The sequence below is a fragment of the Sinohyriopsis cumingii genome, chromosome 4 (genome assembly GCF_028554795.1).
Source record: "Sinohyriopsis cumingii isolate HCF-2022 chromosome 4, ASM2855479v2, whole genome shotgun sequence".
In the NCBI taxonomy this organism is placed as follows: domain Eukaryota; kingdom Metazoa; phylum Mollusca; class Bivalvia; order Unionida; family Unionidae; genus Sinohyriopsis; species Sinohyriopsis cumingii.
In genome coordinates, this window is record NC_142964.1 from 35,730,505 (window position 1) to 35,749,813 (window position 19,309).

At 36.4% G+C, this 19,309-nt stretch overlaps 1 protein-coding gene and 1 long non-coding RNA gene across 3 annotated transcripts in view; one reads left to right on the forward strand and one right to left on the reverse strand.

Annotated features, from left to right (window-relative positions):
- The window catches only part of LOC149800927 (arrestin domain-containing protein 3-like), a 51,534-nt gene extending 44,458 nt beyond the window's left edge, over positions 1 to 7,076 (reverse strand). For both annotated transcript variants that reach the window (XM_089954989.1, XM_089954988.1), the window contains exon 1: positions 6,687 to 7,076. In XM_089954989.1, the coding sequence (XP_089811115.1) occupies positions 6,687 to 6,954 (268 nt within the window). In that variant the 5' untranslated portion in view covers positions 6,955 to 7,076. The remainder of the gene's footprint in view (positions 1 to 6,686) is intronic.
- A 343-nt stretch (positions 7,077 to 7,419) lies between these two features.
- Positions 7,420 to 9,928, forward strand: LOC149800928 (uncharacterized). The gene is made up of 2 exons (XR_016420435.1): positions 7,420 to 7,659; positions 9,562 to 9,928. It is a non-coding gene; the product is annotated as an uncharacterized LOC149800928 (long non-coding RNA).
- The last annotated feature ends 9,381 nt before the right edge of the window (positions 9,929 to 19,309 follow it).

Below are 19,309 nucleotides of genomic sequence, written 5' to 3' on the forward strand. Positions count from 1 at the left end.
TGAATGAATAACCTCATTTACATGCATGGATATTTGCTTATAAATTGTACTCATTCACAATCATAATGATCAGCACATTTACCAAGTTTGAATGAAACCTGACCAGGAATGCAGTCTCTAGGGTAGTGGTTCTTAACCTTTTTTAGACAGTGACCCAGATTAGGTTTATGGTGTTAGCCTTGTCACCCATCAAATTCTAAACAAACAGTTGGGTAGGAAATGTCAAATTTTTAAGGCTGATCTTGGCAAAGCATTCAAAACAGCATGGCAACCCATGGGTTAAGAACCACTACTCCAGAATGATACATGTAACAAGCTCTGACAATCACATGCAAGATCACTCAATCAATATGTGTTGATCCCACGACTGAGAGAATTCATGCTTGATCTTTATCATATAATCCTACATTTATCAAATAACATTTTAAATTTTTATCAAAATCAGAAAAAAAATAGTTTCAGTGTGTCAGCAAGCTCAACCAGACAGATGCAAGATCACTTTATTAATATGCATGGATCATGCTCATGTTCGTTACTGTCCAAGATCATGATGATATAAGTCCAATTTTTATCAAGACTGGATTAGAATTTTAGCTTCCGGAGTAAACTCAGCTAATCATGTACAAGATCTCGCTCATTATCAAAACAATCAAAGACCTTGATGATATAAGCCTACATATCAAGTTTCATCAAACTCTGATCAATGGGACTGGGAGGGGCATCATACTACATATCTGCGACATGATGCCACAGTGCTAGAAATCACTATAAACTGCCATACTGCAGACATCATAGTGATATGACTGAAAAATTGTTACAGCTATGTTAAAAATCCAAATCAAAACACACATACATACACACACACACACAGATCAATAACACAGCCTCCAAAGTAGTAACCAGCTCAGCCAATCAGAAGCCATATGTGTAGACCTCACTTTTTATTTAACCCATCCAACAGCTTTATGAAATAAAGCCCATATTTAAGTCCAGTCAAAGTCAGATCATTGGATACATGTCGCTTATTTTTACATAATGGCTTTCTATTCAGAGTTCACTCTATTGCAGTGTAAAAAGGACTGTAAATCAGGGGAATAAAAAATTTCAGAAGGCTCTGTTATCCACTGGAATTTTCCAGCTAAAAACATTCAGCTGTCTGAAAAATAATCGGTAGGGATATTGTAATTCAGATATTCAATTATATCAAATTTGACATTGGAGTTCTTGCAAATTATGTAAAAATGAGTGCCCAAATATAAATATGTACTTTCCAGCTTCTATTTCATGCAGACAGCATATTTTATTGTTTTTTTAACACGGTTAATATACTTTTTAAATAAAAAAAACATTGATATCAAAAGTTGCTTGTCTGACTGGACCTTAACTTTAAGCAATTTAGTTGCTTAGATTCAAGTTTTTGTTGTCCTGGGCTACTGGGCAATACATTTTTCTACACACACTCCTAAAATATACACAATCTTTTATTGTTCTGGTGTTTCCTCTTCAGGCAGAGTAGATTTGAGACTTGGCACAAAAATCAAGTAAACTGTTGTAAAGTGGCAATTGAAGATAGAAAATGCATACTTGAACCTACAGTTTAGTGTTTGATCAAACCCTATGTCAATAGCAGGTGTACCTGAAAACCAAACTTGCTTCCAGGTGTACTACTGTCATGTATTCTTTATGCAGAAACAGGGTATATGTTGTATAATCTGGGCTTATTTCCTATTCAAATTTTCAAAAATGTAACGGATTGTACATCTAGTAAAAGGTTAATTCAATGCCTGGAGCATACAATCTTAAAATAATTGCTGTGATCTGATTATACACGTTTACTTTTGAAACTAATCAAGTCGGAAATCACAAGGTACTTCTATGTGAATCAGTCATTTTACATGTTTTGGGGCCAAGCCTTCCAACACATTCCACATCTGAACTAAAATACTGAAATACTGGAGCAGATTAAACATTATAAATCAACAGTGTTAGAATAGCAATAACAGTTTAAAATGAAGAACAAAGACATCCTGCAATCTTTGAATTTTTTGGGAGCCTATCAAAATGAGACTTTGGCAGATTACACCAAATGTCAAAATAATACCCGACATGTTTTAAAATCTGCATGTCAAAGATGGGGTCAAGATGAAAAAAGAAACATATTTACATAATACAATCAATCTACTAGTAATTTGCCAACTACTATCTACCAGTAATTTGCCAACTACTATCTACCAGTAATTTGCCAACTACTATCTACTAGTAATTTGCCAACTACTATCTACTAGTAATTTGCCAACTACTATCTGCAACTGTTGCTTGAAACTTAAATCTTATCAAAAGTCATACATAGTCAGAATTCTCAACTTTTGATACTGTCTTGTTTGCAGAGTTTAAGAGTTACATTAATGTCAGTAAAATTTGCTTTATTTCTTAAACACAGGAGCATGAGCTGGTTTTGTGGAGACTTTCTTTGCATATAAGTACATGTGTAACTACAGATACCAATACAACAATATAATAGGAAATACTGTTCAATATGTCTGATTATAATAAACACTAAAGTTTGCTACAATCCATTAGCTATGCCTTACTCTTCATTATATCTCTTGTACATCAGGCCACAAGTCCATAGTAATTAGTATTTATTTTAACATGTCTTAAATAAACTAAATTATATTAAGATCTACATATATTAGTAATACTTACACACTCATATCTTTTCTTAAATACAGTGGAACCTGTCTTGAAAGACCACCCCTTCTGCCAAAACATAATGGTCTCTCATGACAGGTGGTCTCTCATAACAGGTTATAACACTATATAATCTCTAAATCTGTACATGGAGAACCTGGTCTCTCAAGACAGGCGGTCTCTCATAGCAGTGGTCTCTCAAGACAGGTTTTACTGTACTGTAAAATTTTCCACAGATTGTACATGCAATCAAAGTGTAGAACTGTACCCAAGTACTGGAAGCCTTTCTTAAACTGTTCACTGCTCATGGTTTTGGTAGATGAAGACTTCCATGTGATGTTGACCCCAACTAATAAAGTATTGAATAAGGTCTGAATACATACTGTAAATACTCTGACGAAGTTCTACGTAGAAATTTATGTACACGAACTGCCTTGTCAAAATCAATCCTTTAATTCACTGTAAGCAATTTTATTTCTGTATACGATGATTTTGATGAACAATCAACAAGTCCATTGAAAATAACAAGTTCTGCCAATGGTCTAAATTTAATGTAAGTCCAATTCCAGTGAGATTGGTCAGAGACTAGTGAATGTATTTATCAGTAAAGTTACTAATCTCATATCTGCACCAGCTCTATGAGAGGAAGAACTACTTGTTGATTATTTTCTGGATGTGAACAAAGTGCCCAGAATTGTAATCTAAGTTAACCCACCCTGGGTTTAAGCATTTAAGACTAGGACCTAAAATAATCTGAACAGGACAGATCTTTATATATATATAAGCAATGGTTATTCCAGTTGACCAAATAGTATTAAAGTGTGATTCATTTATAAGGTGACTCAGGAAGCAATAAGCTATCAGCAAAGCCCATCAAAAATAAATCACAGAACTCCTGGTTTTCAAAGTTTTGTTTTGCAAAACATGGCAGCAATGGGGCGCATTTAATTCTTTGCACAGCTTATCATTGTACCATTCTGATGTTGTTGTCATGGGGTTTAATGCCATTTTTCTGCACATGATAGGCTATGCATGGCAGCCAGTGTTAAGGGTGGAGGAAGAACCCGGGAAAACCCCAGGAAGAACCACTGACCCACGAGATGCTACTGGCAAGCTTTCTCACATACCCACATTAGCTGAAGTACCATTCTGAAGTGTACAACATCTGTCGAAAAAGGATCACCATCCGTAACCTAATTGATACTTTGAACTGAATATTCTGATTTGTTCTCTTTATTTGTCATCTTAATCTTGTTAAACTTTTCTGACTCGTGCATTTTAGGATTTTAGCCATGAAATAGATTGATTGAAAGACAGTAATAAATACATTCTGGTGTTTGCACAGTTGATTTTATTGATGAAGCATTAACACCCTTACTGGACAGAGGTGTTATTACTGCTGTATTACCTCTAAACCCCACCACCCATTAAACCTGAAAATATTATATCTCCTCCTGCCCCCAATGAAATGTCTGTCATCTGTCCCAAATGTGATGTATATTTTTTTCTATAGAGACACGCATATCTCGTTGACAGAATGCATCAGATATAGTTTTGCCAATGCCAATATTATAGTTGTCAAGCACAACTCAGTTCTGACCCGATTCGCACAAAGAATAAAGGCTCTAGTGAGTGCAAAGATGAACACTAATGACACCTGCATTACCTTCAAACTACGCCTCAATGGTTTCAGAACCATTACCTTTTCAAATCAACTATGACAACATAGACACATGCTAATGGCGAAAATTAAATTAATCCACAAAAAAAAATTTCAGCACTATATTTTCATCCATTCAGTCTTCAACACATGAGAGTATTACAATAAAAAATGAATAATACCAGTCACATACAAACAATGTATAATCAGAAGTCCTTTTTTCCAAAGATGATCAGAAAGCAATACATTCTTCAGTACAGGCAGAATGTACAATCTGCAGTATACAAAAATGTAGGTCAAATGCAGGTTGAATGCATATTATCCCAAAGAAAGCAATGTCATCCAGTTGAGAATAAGCTATCTTTTCATATAAACCTATAAATAACTGAAAATTCAAACCTGAATAAAAAATAAAGACTGTTTTCCTTATGCATGAATCTACTTACAAGCAAAGAGTTGGAAGACTATCAAATATCATCCCAAACATACATACACATATGCACACACTCACATAATCCCAACCACAGACATTAAAAATATAAAAAAATAGACCCATTTCTGTCGTTTAAATTCACTAGAATGTAACCTTAATCAGACGCAGTCTTTGCTGTTCTCAATAATTTTGTTGGGGATGGTAGAGTAGGTGATGCAGATGTCATCTGCATTCATCTTTGCACTCATCAGGGCCTGAATGGACCTGTTGTTCAACTTCCCCGACAAAACTGATGAATTTATCTAGATACACAAAATGATCTTTCTACATATGCACTGCTGCTTTGTGTCCATCCAAGTTAACTTATCACAATTTGCTTTTCCTGATGGTAGATGACAAACTTTCTTCATGGCATGATGATACACCTGGATCAAACTGTGAGTCTTTTCACCTCCATCATCATTAGATTCATTAATCAGGACTAAGATTATTATTTTGACCAAACTCGATTACTTGATTCTCCAACACTGGTGCAGTTCATTATTCATATTTGGTGCTCTTATCCTTTTGCAACTTGATTTCTTAGCGAAATCGCTTTATGGGAACATTTCTTTAAACAAGTCTGACAAATGATCTGCAATTGAAAACAGAAGATTATGCTGTACAACAAAATTTCAGAAAAGTATTTTAGCTCTAGTGACATCATCTTTTGATGATTGTTTTACTATGTTAGTTAATTTTGGGTACCTCATGTTTAAAATCTGCAAATATACATTGTTATTAGTTAGATTCACACGCTCTGCATTTGGAAACCGTCCTGATGTTGTATAGTGTTGTTAAATTGACAGAAGTCATGCATTCCAGAATGACTAATATCAATATGGTGTTTGCAGCATGTGCAAATAATAAAATGACCCACCTGCTGCTGCACTTCCAAACGTTTTGCTCCCTCAACCAGGAGTTCTGAAATTTGGTTTTACTGGGATAAACTTCAAACACAGATGGCTTATCCTTCCCTGCATCACAGTTGCATTTTGACATTTTGCTCTCAAAAACAAATTTCACATGTACACTATTCCTCATACTGCGCATTTTATATAAAGAGTCAAATCCAACATCAAAGAATTGTTGCTGCTAATCACAAACTTGCCAAAAGTCTTTAAGAAAGCTGGTTTAATAATTTTCCTTCAAGGCAATGATGTGATTTGTCTTCATTACCTATGCAAATGTCAACTAATGGGATCTCCCACAGTACTGTTCAATGGACTTAACATTACATCAACCCAGCTATTGTCAGCAAATTAATTAATGTGAAATGGTAGTTCTTTTGTCTCTGACCAACCTACTTTTAAATTACCTCTATGACAACTTTATGAATAGGTAATATCGTAGCTATACAAATTATATTTTCCAAAATATGACTTGGTTGTGGGGCTTTGGAAATCAAATATGCTTTTTGTGAAACATGTCATGCTGTGGCAGGTATGTGGATATTTCTTGTCATGGCCCAATTTTAGGACACTGCAACTTCTCTCCCCTACCATAATAAGCATTAGTTGTGGGAAACTAGGAACAACTGAGTGAATTGAGGTCAACATTTAGAATGTTTAAAGCAGTCACTTAAAATTGATGTTTTATTACACAACTGAGGCAAGTAATAGAAAAAGAAATATGCATGTTCCTACAAGACCTAGGGTAGAGGGCACTCATCGGTGAGGAGATTTTTAATTGCTATCCCATCCGAGAGAAAGAAAATGGAAACAATATCCATAATTTTGCTTATAAAATATAACCCCGTTTCAAAGAGACCTTCAACTCCTAGGCCCGACTTTCCGCATACTCCTACTACCACTTGTGTAGTAAGTGCCCCCACCCCCCTTTTTATAGGTGCCATAACTGTACCTCCCCCAAGTAGCACTTGTCTTTTGAAGAAATATTCCACCTCCGAGTTGTAATGTTCTGTGTAGGAACCGAGGCGGCTGCCTGTACTCCGGGACTCGCTCCAGTGAACTTTGGCGACCCCCCGCATAAAGATTCTCAGCGAGCGCATCTTCATATCCCCCTTTAACTCTACAATGACTTGACCAACAACCTTTTCCCCTGGGTGAAAAACGGTTTTGTTTTCACTCAGGATTATTTCAAAACACTTCAATTTGCCCATTTTGTTCATGTCTAGTGTTTAAGGTTGTTTTCTCTCGCAGATAAAACGAAAATTGGTGTGTGTATATCACGAAATCGTGGACATTAGGCCTTAGAATCGATCTGAATTTCTTTTTCCCTCCATCTGTCAATCCGCCCGGAACTCAATTCTGATCACCAGGAGCATGTAGACCAACAAGTAGGTCTCCGCTATGAACAATAAAATCTGAGCTTGGAGATTTCATATGTTAGTGTCTCAAAATTTTGTGTCTAGTGTTTAGCATTTATGATATATGATTGTGATTCGAAAATTATATTTACTAGATAAAAATGTAGTATTATCTATATGCACCAATGAAATAAGAGATTGCATTCGATGCTTTCATGCTATCGCACTTGATCGGAACAACGCTCGCCCATTCGTTCAGAACGTGAAATAACCTCGAGTAGGAATACACATGAATGATGTGTTTGGTGATTCGCCCATGATGGAATACAGCACATATATTACGATATCAAAGACCGATGATGCTCCGATTGTAACTTTATCTTCTTTAGTCTCAATTTGTGTTCCATGTGAACGAAAGTAGTTCCAAATATAGCGCCTCGAATTGCATGGGAGATTTCTCACTTGACAGAAGAGGCAGAGAACTTTCCAGTTGCTATGGCATTGTTTGGTGGAAAGGGAAACGGTCGAAGACTAATACTGGATTTAGGCCAAACTTCACGAGTTCAGGTGTTGTTGTTTTTCGTTTGTTTGTTGTATTTTTTTAAATATTTTTTTTTGTTGTTCTTTTGAGTTTTTTATTTTGTTTGTTAAACTAATCTCTTCTCTTTAGGCATTATGGGATTGCGAATAACAAGCAAGATTCACTAACCTCCGAAATTGAAGAACTTGCAAAACTACGCACCTCCGAAAGTGAAGATTTGACAGCAGAAGTGCTCCAATAAGCATCAGCAATTATACACTTTGCAAAAGCACATATTATCAAACCTTTTCTGAAAGATTGTGCTTATTTTAAAATTACTTCCAAGAGATATATTAGACTGACTTCAGTAAGTCATAAAAATTAACAAATGGGGCCACATGTTTGAAACTAATTTGTTGCTTTTAACACACTGACGTGACCTCAGAGTTGGTAAGCGTAGGGATCGTATTTAAAATTGGATAGTAAATCGTTAGATATCAGAGTCGCTTAGTTAGCGGCTATGACGCAGAGTGTGATTTAGGCGTGTGAGCGAGTCATCTAAAAATTCTCAGCAAAAGAAACAGTTATAGTAGATAAAGGATTAGAGGCCACGGGGAGGGGGAACAACAACCACAGACTCTTAGATAAAGGATTAGAGGCCACGGGGAGGGGAACAACAACCACAGACTCTTTGGTTCCTGTACGCGTTGTTTACTCATTTATCTCAAGGGAAAGGAGGCTGTGGTTGTTTCATAATTCTACACATTGTGAAAATACAGAACTTGAATCTGAAATTGTTTCAGAAAAAAATATCGCTCATTTAAAACCATTATCACGTAATTACTTAACCTAAACGCAACCAGAGTTAAGTCTCTGATGTCAAAGACATTTTCGCTCTGCAAAACCTTGCAGGATACAATTAATATATTGCTCAAGGTCAAAGTATTTGTTCGACCTAAAAATTGTGGCTCTGATCGTGATTAAGAATTAAATAAAAGTGTATCAGGTTCACATAATTTTATGTAAGGATGCCAGGTGTTACAGCACTAATTGCACATACACAAATATAACTAAAAGCACAGTAGGATTAATATCTCGTTAGCCTAATCCGACGAAACGGTTATTCTCTTTGTTTGAATTACGCATGCATTACAGGTGTGAGGTAAAAGTATGTCTGTGACTGTTTAAAAAAATTAAAATCAGTGTTTGTTTTTCTTATCAAACAACTACTTTTTAAAGTTCATCTTCTACACGTTTTTAGAATGTGCTACGAACAATTTTCAGTTTCACTTGGTGTGAATTTGAATTACTAAAACATATTTACAAAAGGAAAGCTAAAAATCTCTGGATGCTTAGTGTAAATGCTTTTTTATTTGAACTTTTTTCTCTCACTTTTTCAGCATGAAGGTGTTGTGTACAAATTCATTTCGTTTCACGCATATAAGCAATTAACTGTCATAACTTATGATGGACTTGTGTATCACCTGTTAGAGTGAAAGAAATAAACTGGTCTGTTTGGAGTAGCTAGCCAACGATAGTAGTGGTCAGCGGGTTAATAAACAAACATATTTGGCGGGGTGGGTGGGTGGGCTACGTCTTATATTGTGTGGTTGGAATACAACAAAATCCAAACAAAACGGGCATTATATTCGAAATATTCATGGCCTTTCAAATGCTGTAACTTGTGCATGAATTAAAGTAAACAAAAATATGCAAGAAAATGTTCTGTGAAGGAGAACTACTTTAAGGCTATATAAAGTACAATTTAAGGTGCAATATAAAGTGCTGTTTAAAGTGCAGCACTGAATATAATTTAAGGTTTAATATAAATTATAATTTAAGGTGTAATATAAAGTGTAATTGAAGGTGTAATATTCGTATATGAAGAGTCATGTACTAATTGTAACTATTTTCAAGTGGTTCTCTTTTTTTTTCTCTTTTTGTTTTAGTTGGAAAGGTTTTTGGCGTGGGCTTCCTGTGGTTAGTGGTTAGAGCGTCCGCCTCGGATCCGAGAAGTAGTGGGTTCGATCCCCAGCCGAGTCATACCAAAGACTTATGAAAAAATGGTACTAACAGCTACCTCGCTTGGCGTTCAGCATTAAGAGGTTAGTGTTAGGACTGGTCGGCCTGGTGTCAGGATAATGTGACTGGGTGGGACATCATGCTTCATGTCGGCGGCATGATGCCCCAGTGCTAAACATCACTATAAACTACCACGCTGCAGACATCGTAGTGATATGACTGAAAAATTGTTAAAGCTACGTTAAAAATCCAAATCACATCGTATCACAATAAAGTGTGTTGTGAAATATACAATTATCGATTTTTACCTTGTAAATCTCAGCGAATTATCAATAGCGCATAGATATATTTAGCACAGTCGGTAACGTGACCTGATGTGGGAAACATTATAGGATTAAATGATCATGGTTGGGTATTTATCGATATGCAAATTTTACCTAATCACTCACAAAGTAAATAAAGTCCGAAAATCCTTATAATTCCAATTTCGTTCTTTCTTTCGTCAAATCCACTTATTCCATCAACAATGCATTCCAATTTAAGCAGCGCGTACTTTCCTTTCATTCGCCGCTTTACATCGACCCATAATACATAACCTGTACAGAATCATGCGTTTGTCACATTTACGTTTATTCAGAAACTTCATACTTTACATATTAGGCAATGGCCACCGGTGATTTCAACACATTTAATTTATTTACATTCTTGTTCAATTTTAGTCAGCCCCATCTGCTACGTCAGATGACCATGACCTTACATAATACTAGCTGATACGGAAAGAACAAGTGTGCTAGATTAAATTTCCAATCAAACCTTAAGTCATAATGGATTTTATCAACGAACAACATGGAAATATGAACAAGATGTTCCTATCCCTTACTAACATAAAGGTAACAATTAAAAAATTGTGTACAGGAATAGCATTGTATATCATTCTCAATAGTGTTAATACTTACGAAGACCCGTTCAGTGATCTGATGTCAAATGAGATGTAACTACTGTCAGTCACGTTTATTCGGCAACTTCATACTTTACATCTTAGGCAGTGGCCTCCCGTGGTGTCAGCACATTTCTTTTCATAAAAAGGACGTTCTTTTTTTTTAATTTTAATATGTCCTATACAGGAATAACATTTTATATCTTTTTCATCAGCGTTAATACAAGACCCTTTCATTTATCTAATGTGAAATTAAATGTGCAGTTGTTAAATGTAGAGTTGTTCGCAAAACCGGCCATATGTTTTGTTTGGTTACATAGTGGAGTGCTGGAAGGAATTAATGACTACATATCCAAAATAACTCAGATTAGCAAGACAATTACCTTTATGGATTATTATATACATTTTTCATTGGTGTTAAGTCACATTGGTGAAGATGGCAGTTTTACCATTTAAAAACTTTATTCATTCTTTGAATAATGGTCTCATAAATATTTGTTTTTATTTTTGGGTAAGTGGTAATATTCACCATACCACCAACACCCACACACGTTTTTTATAAATAAGCAAACAAATTTAATATTTAAAAAAATTACCATTGAAAACGCCAATGCCCCATTTTGTGTTTCGTTTAGTAGCCTCTGAGTATTGATATATTTCAATAGCTTTTAAGTCCTCCTCAGATAATTTCTCGAATCTTGGTTTATATCCCTCATCGGCTTCAAAATTTACTGGCCCAGTTCCCACGCTATTATTATTGTTGTTGTGTATGGCTAAGGTGACTGAGGCCATTGGGTGCTGTGTGAGGGAATGTATCAATTTCGTAATCGGCCATTTTGCGCGACTATGTAGCAGACGAATACCAAATTGTAAACTATGCATTTCAATCAAAGAATATTTGAAAAAGTATAAAAAGAGTATAATGTATACTTATTTGCTGATTAAAAAATCTAAAAGATGAAACAGTCGTTTCACAATGATGTATCTGCAATGTTTATTTATATTGCAAACAGTACAAAAACCGAAAGTAGTCCCAGAATTTATCGATGTGTAAGAATTTCCAGATCAGTATCACGTGACCGTTTACAGCCAATCGTATTGCATGAAACTCATTTCATTTATAAAAATTGGAATTATTGCATGTTATTAATAGCGGTAAAGTATTTTTAGCGGCTTGACACGTGACGTAGATATGGCTAAACTGTGAGTAGAACTGAGATCGCGGCAATTTCGGCAATTCATTGTAATTGGAAGAAAATACAATGCGTTACTTTAATACAGTAAAACCTTGTATATCGGCTGACTTAATGATCTGTAATTAATACGTAATAATAATAATAATAACAATGGGGTATTCTGCGCTTACTATGGAATGTCATACAGCTAAATTAGCTCGACAACGACTAGATGTAATTGATAAGTGTCTTCCAGTCCGTGTTTCTGGAAAACAGCAGCTACAACTACGCCAGGAAGCTCATGAGGAATTTACTAAGAGCACAGAACGGTTATTTAAACCAATTGTTGAACCATTAAAAACATTGATACAGCGACTGAGGTAACACAGAAACTCTTGAGACATTACCTGCTCGTATTCCTGGCCATCTTCAACCCCCCATCACCACCAGTTCAGCCACCACCCGAAGTTCAACTACTACCACAATTACCACGAAGAGGTAGAACCAACATAATGGATAAATTTACTGTGGAAGGTATTTCCGCTTTCAAAATCCAGACCAAGTATTTGAAATTGCTGTATTTGGATATGGTGGAAGAGATAGACACGTAAAACCTGAAAATGTTTACCATCTAAAATCCGCCGATTGGGTCAAAGATGTATTTCGGATTGCTACTAATACTCAGCAAGTCAGAAGAGACGACAATGATTTTGAAATCTTTAAACGAGCAGTAGATGAATATGTTGCAAGAGTAGAATTGGAAAAGGAACCAAACCAAGAACAATTGATGCGTAAACTTAAAAAAGTAGGAGAAGAAACTAGAAAATCGGTGTAAAAACTAAATCTGAAGAAAAAAAAACTCAGGAAAAACCAAGTAAAATACCCATCAGGCAGCTTTCTTCAGAGTCACAACCAGATCCACATGATGAACCACCTGAAGGAGTAACAGGACGTGGCATTGCCTCTAGCAATCGACTTCATAGGAAACAAGGTGGTAACATGATCGATGAATCGCCAGTGATTCAGGATTACCTTTGCCCAAATAACATCCTCGTTGATGTTGATAGACTAAAAATTATGATTGGTGGAAGACGAACCGGCAACAATTCCCACGAAATCAGCAATGAGGTAGCTGATGTTTGTCATCGTTTATTAACTGGTGGTGTCGTGGACAGTTGCGTTTATCGAGCGCTAATCGATGAAATTACCGACAATTACTACAGTGAGTGATCAGTTAGATCGGCGATAACAAAATAGCATGATTATACACGATGCCCACGATGCCCAACGTGAATTTAAAAGCGCAAGGACGATAAATTCACGATTACCGGTTTATAAAGTGATCTACAGAGATGGTTTTGGGCGATAGTATTCAAGTTTTATTTAGAAGGATAGCCCCAAAAGTTATCCGATTGCAAAACAATTAGGTGTGAAGGCCATCAATGTCGTTCGTGATACGGGTATTGTCGCTGTTGGTGACGTTGCTGGTAAAGCATTCTCGGTGATCAAACACCGACTCGCACGATTAGCACGACGAAAACCATAGCAGAATGAGAAGCATTCTAGCGCAATCATTCCAGTAAAACTACACAGTACCGAAGTGATGCCACCAAGTGACAGAAAAATAATAAATCAAGCTGCAAATGAGCGGTTGAAAGAATTAGCTGGAGTGTCATCACCGACAAAACAACAAGCAGCTGCCGAGAGAGCAAAACATATAACAGCAAGTCTGATGGTAGGAAGTGGTCTGGCTCGACAGTCGTTTTAGACAACATAAATATAAATGAAAGTGTTCAAGCGTATATCTGATCCATCATTTGACATGGACGCACTGGTCCTCCAGATGAATCAGTGCGTGATCATCAGTATTATTCTTATGGTGCAGGTGAACATGACGCACGTGGAAGAATCGAGCTACAAGTGCAAGATAAACGCAGATATTTCATGCCTACCGAGGAATTCAGTTCGAAGGTCACCTTTTAAAAGCAGATAATATAACATACGGAATTTTAGATTGAGTTGGTTTTGTTAACAATGGTGTTATAGCGTTATTTAACGGTGTCACATACGTCATTGAAGAAAAAATATTGAATCATGTCTCGAAAACGTTGACGTTGCCTTGACGATGCTTGGCCTCACAAGGTATTCCGTTGATTATTCAAGGTCCGCTGGTCCGTCAGTGATGTTTGCCAAAGAAACCACTGATCACCCCGAGAACTATGATATCACAATGAACGCCGCTGGAGATGCAGTTGCATCAATGAATGAAAATTTCAACTTAGGATTCTCATCACGTCATCAATGTAAAAACGCCGATGGAAATTTTCTTGTGTAATTCCGGTGTCACATATCTTTGGATTTTGCAGTAATGATAGAAAAGTTATCTTTGGTGCCACACACATTAATAGTACTGGCTCGAAAAGCCACGGACGACGATGTAATATGACGACTCAATACAGTTGATGCTGGTATAATGAGACTGACAGAACCTTCATGTGGATGCCAACGATGACGCCATCACTCGTTAATGAACAACAGCTGATCTATTTCATGGACAACGGCGATAAGTCAACGCTGTCATGGTTGACTATGATCACAGAGTTCAGAGTAACGTTGTTGGGTTATTTACATGGCATATAGTATCACAGCAGGGAGTGTCGGAGCCACGACATATATTTATAGGTTTCAGGAAAACGCCAGAGTAGACTCACAAGAGCGAAACCCAATAGTGTTTGACACTATCGGAGTTAGTGAAATTTCTCGGAGAATAAATGGACATCAAGAACTATCCGAATAAGTGTTATTGAATTTTGAAAACAATCATGCTGCACATGCGTATCATCAGTTGATGTCATTTATTGGGAGTGATCAAAATGCTGATTCTGGTTTGCAGATATCTCTGGGCGATTTCTCAATGTTGTATCCAATTATTTATTTCACACTGGAACATTTGCATTTATTTAGACAATCTGTCGTTCACAAACACTTCTGAGCTCATATAGCACGATTATCAGCTGGTGGTTACAGAAGCAAACGCTGTTATATTGTCAGACAAAATAATGTTGCTTGAAGGTGTTGGAAGACGAACGAGAGTGATTGATGCGCCCGTTGAAAACATAAAAATGCTTTCCGAACATGTAATTGTTTTCCAAACATATAATCGGATCGTAAGCGATCTGTAATTAGATCATTCATGATGTTATAATGTCATATCACGTCAATGTTACTCTGATACCTACTCAGATTAAAAAATTGCAATCCGCATCGATGAAGGATTCTGGGAGCAGACATAACCCTGAAATCAGCGGCGGTGCGAGGTTCAAAAATGAATTATCGTGGACTGAACGTCAGCTCAAGCACTACAATGACGCCAATAAATCAAAATCAGGTGTTGGACTTGATCTTTCTTCGAATGCGATCAGCGACACAGCAAAGACCGGTGAAATATTACCGTTTCTATCGGAGTTACCAGCACTAATTTCATCAGCGGATCCATCTGTTTAAAACCAGTTGCACTTAGTGCTTTTGGAACAGCTACCGGTATGGCACTGAAAAATGCAACAAGACACGGCATAAATACTTCCCTCCAAAAAGGATGGGGTCTAAGATTACCAGGAACTCGGTATGACCAAGTTCTAAGACTGCCGGATTAAAGCTTCCCATGTGCAGTTTTGATTTACTTGATGATGCTCGGCGATTAAACATAAAAATCATCAGAGTTGTTTTCATGCTTGATCAGTTACCAGAAAAACCAAACATGTTGAAACCGGTGTCATTAATCTCGATGGACGTTCTGGTCCAGGTACTCATTGGGCTACAAACGCGGTTCATCCATGTGGAGTTGTTTATTTTGATTCATATGGATTAGCACCACCGAGAGAATTTTTACATATATCAGCAGAGTACAAAGCACTCCAATCTGGTATTCAACATTACCAACACAGACAATAACGGATCCACCACTATGCGGTCCAGAAGTATTTGCTGTACGAATTGAGGTGGCAAGGTCATCTGAGCCGCCTTATAAGGTCGTCCATGAGTATACCACCAGACGACCTAGCCGTCCAACGTCGTTTAAAACAGGTTAATAGTTTGCAATGGTAGGTATTTACGGACGATCTACCTAAGGCAAGCCCCAGGATGATATTGATTTATCCAAATATGCAACACGAGATGAAGTTGCTGATCTTTTGCGTCTCACCGATGTTGACACAAATGAAGTTTTTTTGGGGGATCAGAAAGACGGCTAAAGAGGTGCACAATATCTCGTTGATAGATAATTATTCTGCGAGTTCCAGGCACGACCGAAGATAACTTAGTGATAATTTTACTAAAACCGGTAAGATTAAAGATTTGAGATATATCATATGGCGATCTCAACATGAGCAGAAATACATTTACCATTGTGACAGAACCAAAATCAGACGATGACTTGGCAACAAAATGATACATGGACAACAACACTACCACTATCAGAACTGAGATTAGTAAATGTGCTGATAAAGCCGGTGATTCAATGACTGGCGATCTAAATATGAGCGGAAATAGCATCGCTAATTTGTGAGACCTAACATCAAAATATACGTGGACAACAACAACATCCCGATGATGACCTTGTTAATGACAATGATGTATTGACCACATTCAGATCTGAATATAATAATCATGTAACCGCGTTTACAAGTTTTCGTAGAAATATAACTAGAATCATAGATAGTTTCTTTGGAAATCCAAGGGTGGACAGTAAGCTCACTAAAATTTGCACACATCTTGTTGATCTAGTCAGCGTTAAAACAACAATCGAAATTATTAACAATGAGCTCAATAGCATCAACTCAGGAATCAATTCAATAAACACTGAACTCGATAAAATCAAAAAGATTGCCGATGGTGTAATTCACACCACTCCGCTCATCAACATGGTATGCACATTGGCGACTGGATCAGCAACATGGTCACCGCAAAACAACTCCATCAAACATACCGCTCAGGTTACCAGGACGTATAGGTTCTCAGTGTTTAGCACCGTAAAACCTGAGGTATATTCAACATATCTACGGAGTCATCCCACCGACAGATTTTTTTCCGAAACCGTGTCGGTCGTGTTAGATGAAAATACTGAGGAAACATTCATACTGGAACCAACAAACCAAATAATTGACATCAGAGATTATTTTAATCATTATTTTTATAATAACGTTGGGTGGCTTTTTCATGAACAAATATTTAAATCAAGTATTTATCCTGCACGATAGTCGTACCCTGGCAGATCTGCCAGATCCCAGTCTTGAAAATAGAAACCCTATGTTTGAGTTGAAACAATTTAGAGATTACGTATATGTTCAGAAGATTTATTTCGAAAAGAATCAATTTTCAAGCATTAAATAAACAACGAAAATGAGTCTTATATTAATACATGAATTATAGGCAGTAAAATATGAATTAGAATTATTTATTAAAAAGACTCTACTAGAATCAGTTACTAACAAATAGGTAAATGAGAAAATAAAAAGAGAACCATACAAAACTCATTTTCTTGATTTTTTAAGATCACAGAAGACCATATGCCCATATTCAGAATACAACGGGTTGACATCGAAAAATTACAATTGAAAATCAATGACTTAATTGTCGAACATTCTCAAATGATTTACGATACGTGGAAAAGACTGTGGTCTTGCCGGTAATTCTTCGACATAATAACGATCCGGTTGGTGGTGGTCGTCATGTATCGCCGGGTATTGTCAAAATCACGTCGACGATTTCTGTAAATCTAGTGTGTGACGCAGTCGACGGAAGCTATACCCCTTCTAGGCAAGAATTAAAAGGGCAGGCTCAGCAGGGAAGGATATGATCTTTACTGCTTTTCTCCATATGTCCGGCCGGGTCATTTGATTGTGTTGGTGCCCACTAATCCTGTTTATTTACGATGTCATAATCCATTGCTGTCACGAATACGTTTTCATCTAACCGACTAAGACGGTAATGTATTGGACACACGTGGTGAACAAATGACCATTTGTTTGTATGTGCATGACCGACCCTGAACTGCCTCTCTCGGCCAATGACAACACATTTTATAAAAGAAATAACATTTTTGTTGCCCTTAATTGTTTTTAAATTTTGTTGTGGGTCCTTTGGGCTATTTCTCCTTGAGGAATACTTGGCATTCTGCGTGAATCTGACACAAGGTTTTATTTGTCTTTCATCGCACTTTATTATTATATCCCTTGTTGTCAATGTACTAAGTCATCTATTCACCATTTACAAGAAAACGTAATTTACGAAGTTGCACGTTAATCGTCTCTCCCTGCACATCCAATTCACATTAAGTGCTCTTTATATTATTGCTCACAAAAGTCCTATCGCAAGACAAAAATATAGAATGTTTCGAAAAATAGAGAATAAAACGAATAAATTCAATAGTCTTGAATGTACTGATGTACCACAATGATGCAATCCAGAATGTATTTGAATGAGTTTTTGATAATTTCAAAATAATGTGTTAGTCCAGACGTTAATGCGCACTCCATAATTCGAATGAATAATTTACATAAATAGTTCCTCTCAAATTATATCTGAACACAAATGCACATGATTCCACGAACTGATCTTAAAACAGAAATTAATAATTTGTTTATCAAACCCCTTTTTGTTCATTTGACCTACGACGCAATACTTTTTTCTTCAAAACTAATGGAAAATTCCACTAACTCGTAAATAAGGTTAGGCCTTAAATTTAAATTTTAGTAAATGTATTACAATCATTTCAAGATTCAGGTATGCAAAACTCTATCCACGACCATTAATCACCGACAAACGTCAAATATAGAATGTAAATTTGATATGCAGAACATTATCAAGCTTCGCGAAATAAACCACCGTGTCAGGAGGAAACCTATGTCAACCTACCAATAAATATCCCCTACCAACAAAGTTTCACAACGGCAGCTGAATTCATAGTCAACCCGAGTAAAATATTCTAGTTTAGTTCAGTGTTGGCCTTTAACATCGTCACAATAATGCTGACACATGTATTTACAAACTGTTAATACCTACTTGAAGATAATATAGCTTTATCGATTACAATGGTTAGCATACCAGAAGAGTTTCACAACATATATTTTGATACTCGAGTAATCTATTAAGAACATAGTGAAACATGGTATTTACTTTCATGGCAGTACAATATTGACTAATAGAATTGTTAAATAGTCCGGAGATTTTTTTGACGCTGTGGGACAAGATGAGCTATTTTATCGAGTTCTCGAAAGGAGTGCCCCCCAAAAAAGGCCGTCAATAATTCCTTTATTGAATCAATTGAAAAATAGGTAATTGGTACGAAATTAGTACTTGTGCCACTAACTGCGAGAAAAAGACTAAAGTCTGTATTTTTATATATTTAGTTATATAGAAAAAGAAACAGCATTCTTCCTGATGATGTCAAAATCTATGTAAACAAATGGTAAAAAAAGATCACAGAATGGTCTACTTATTTTCTCTTGGCATACACAAGGTTAATAGTTTCAAATAAATCGATATAAAGCATGTTCTAAACAAGAC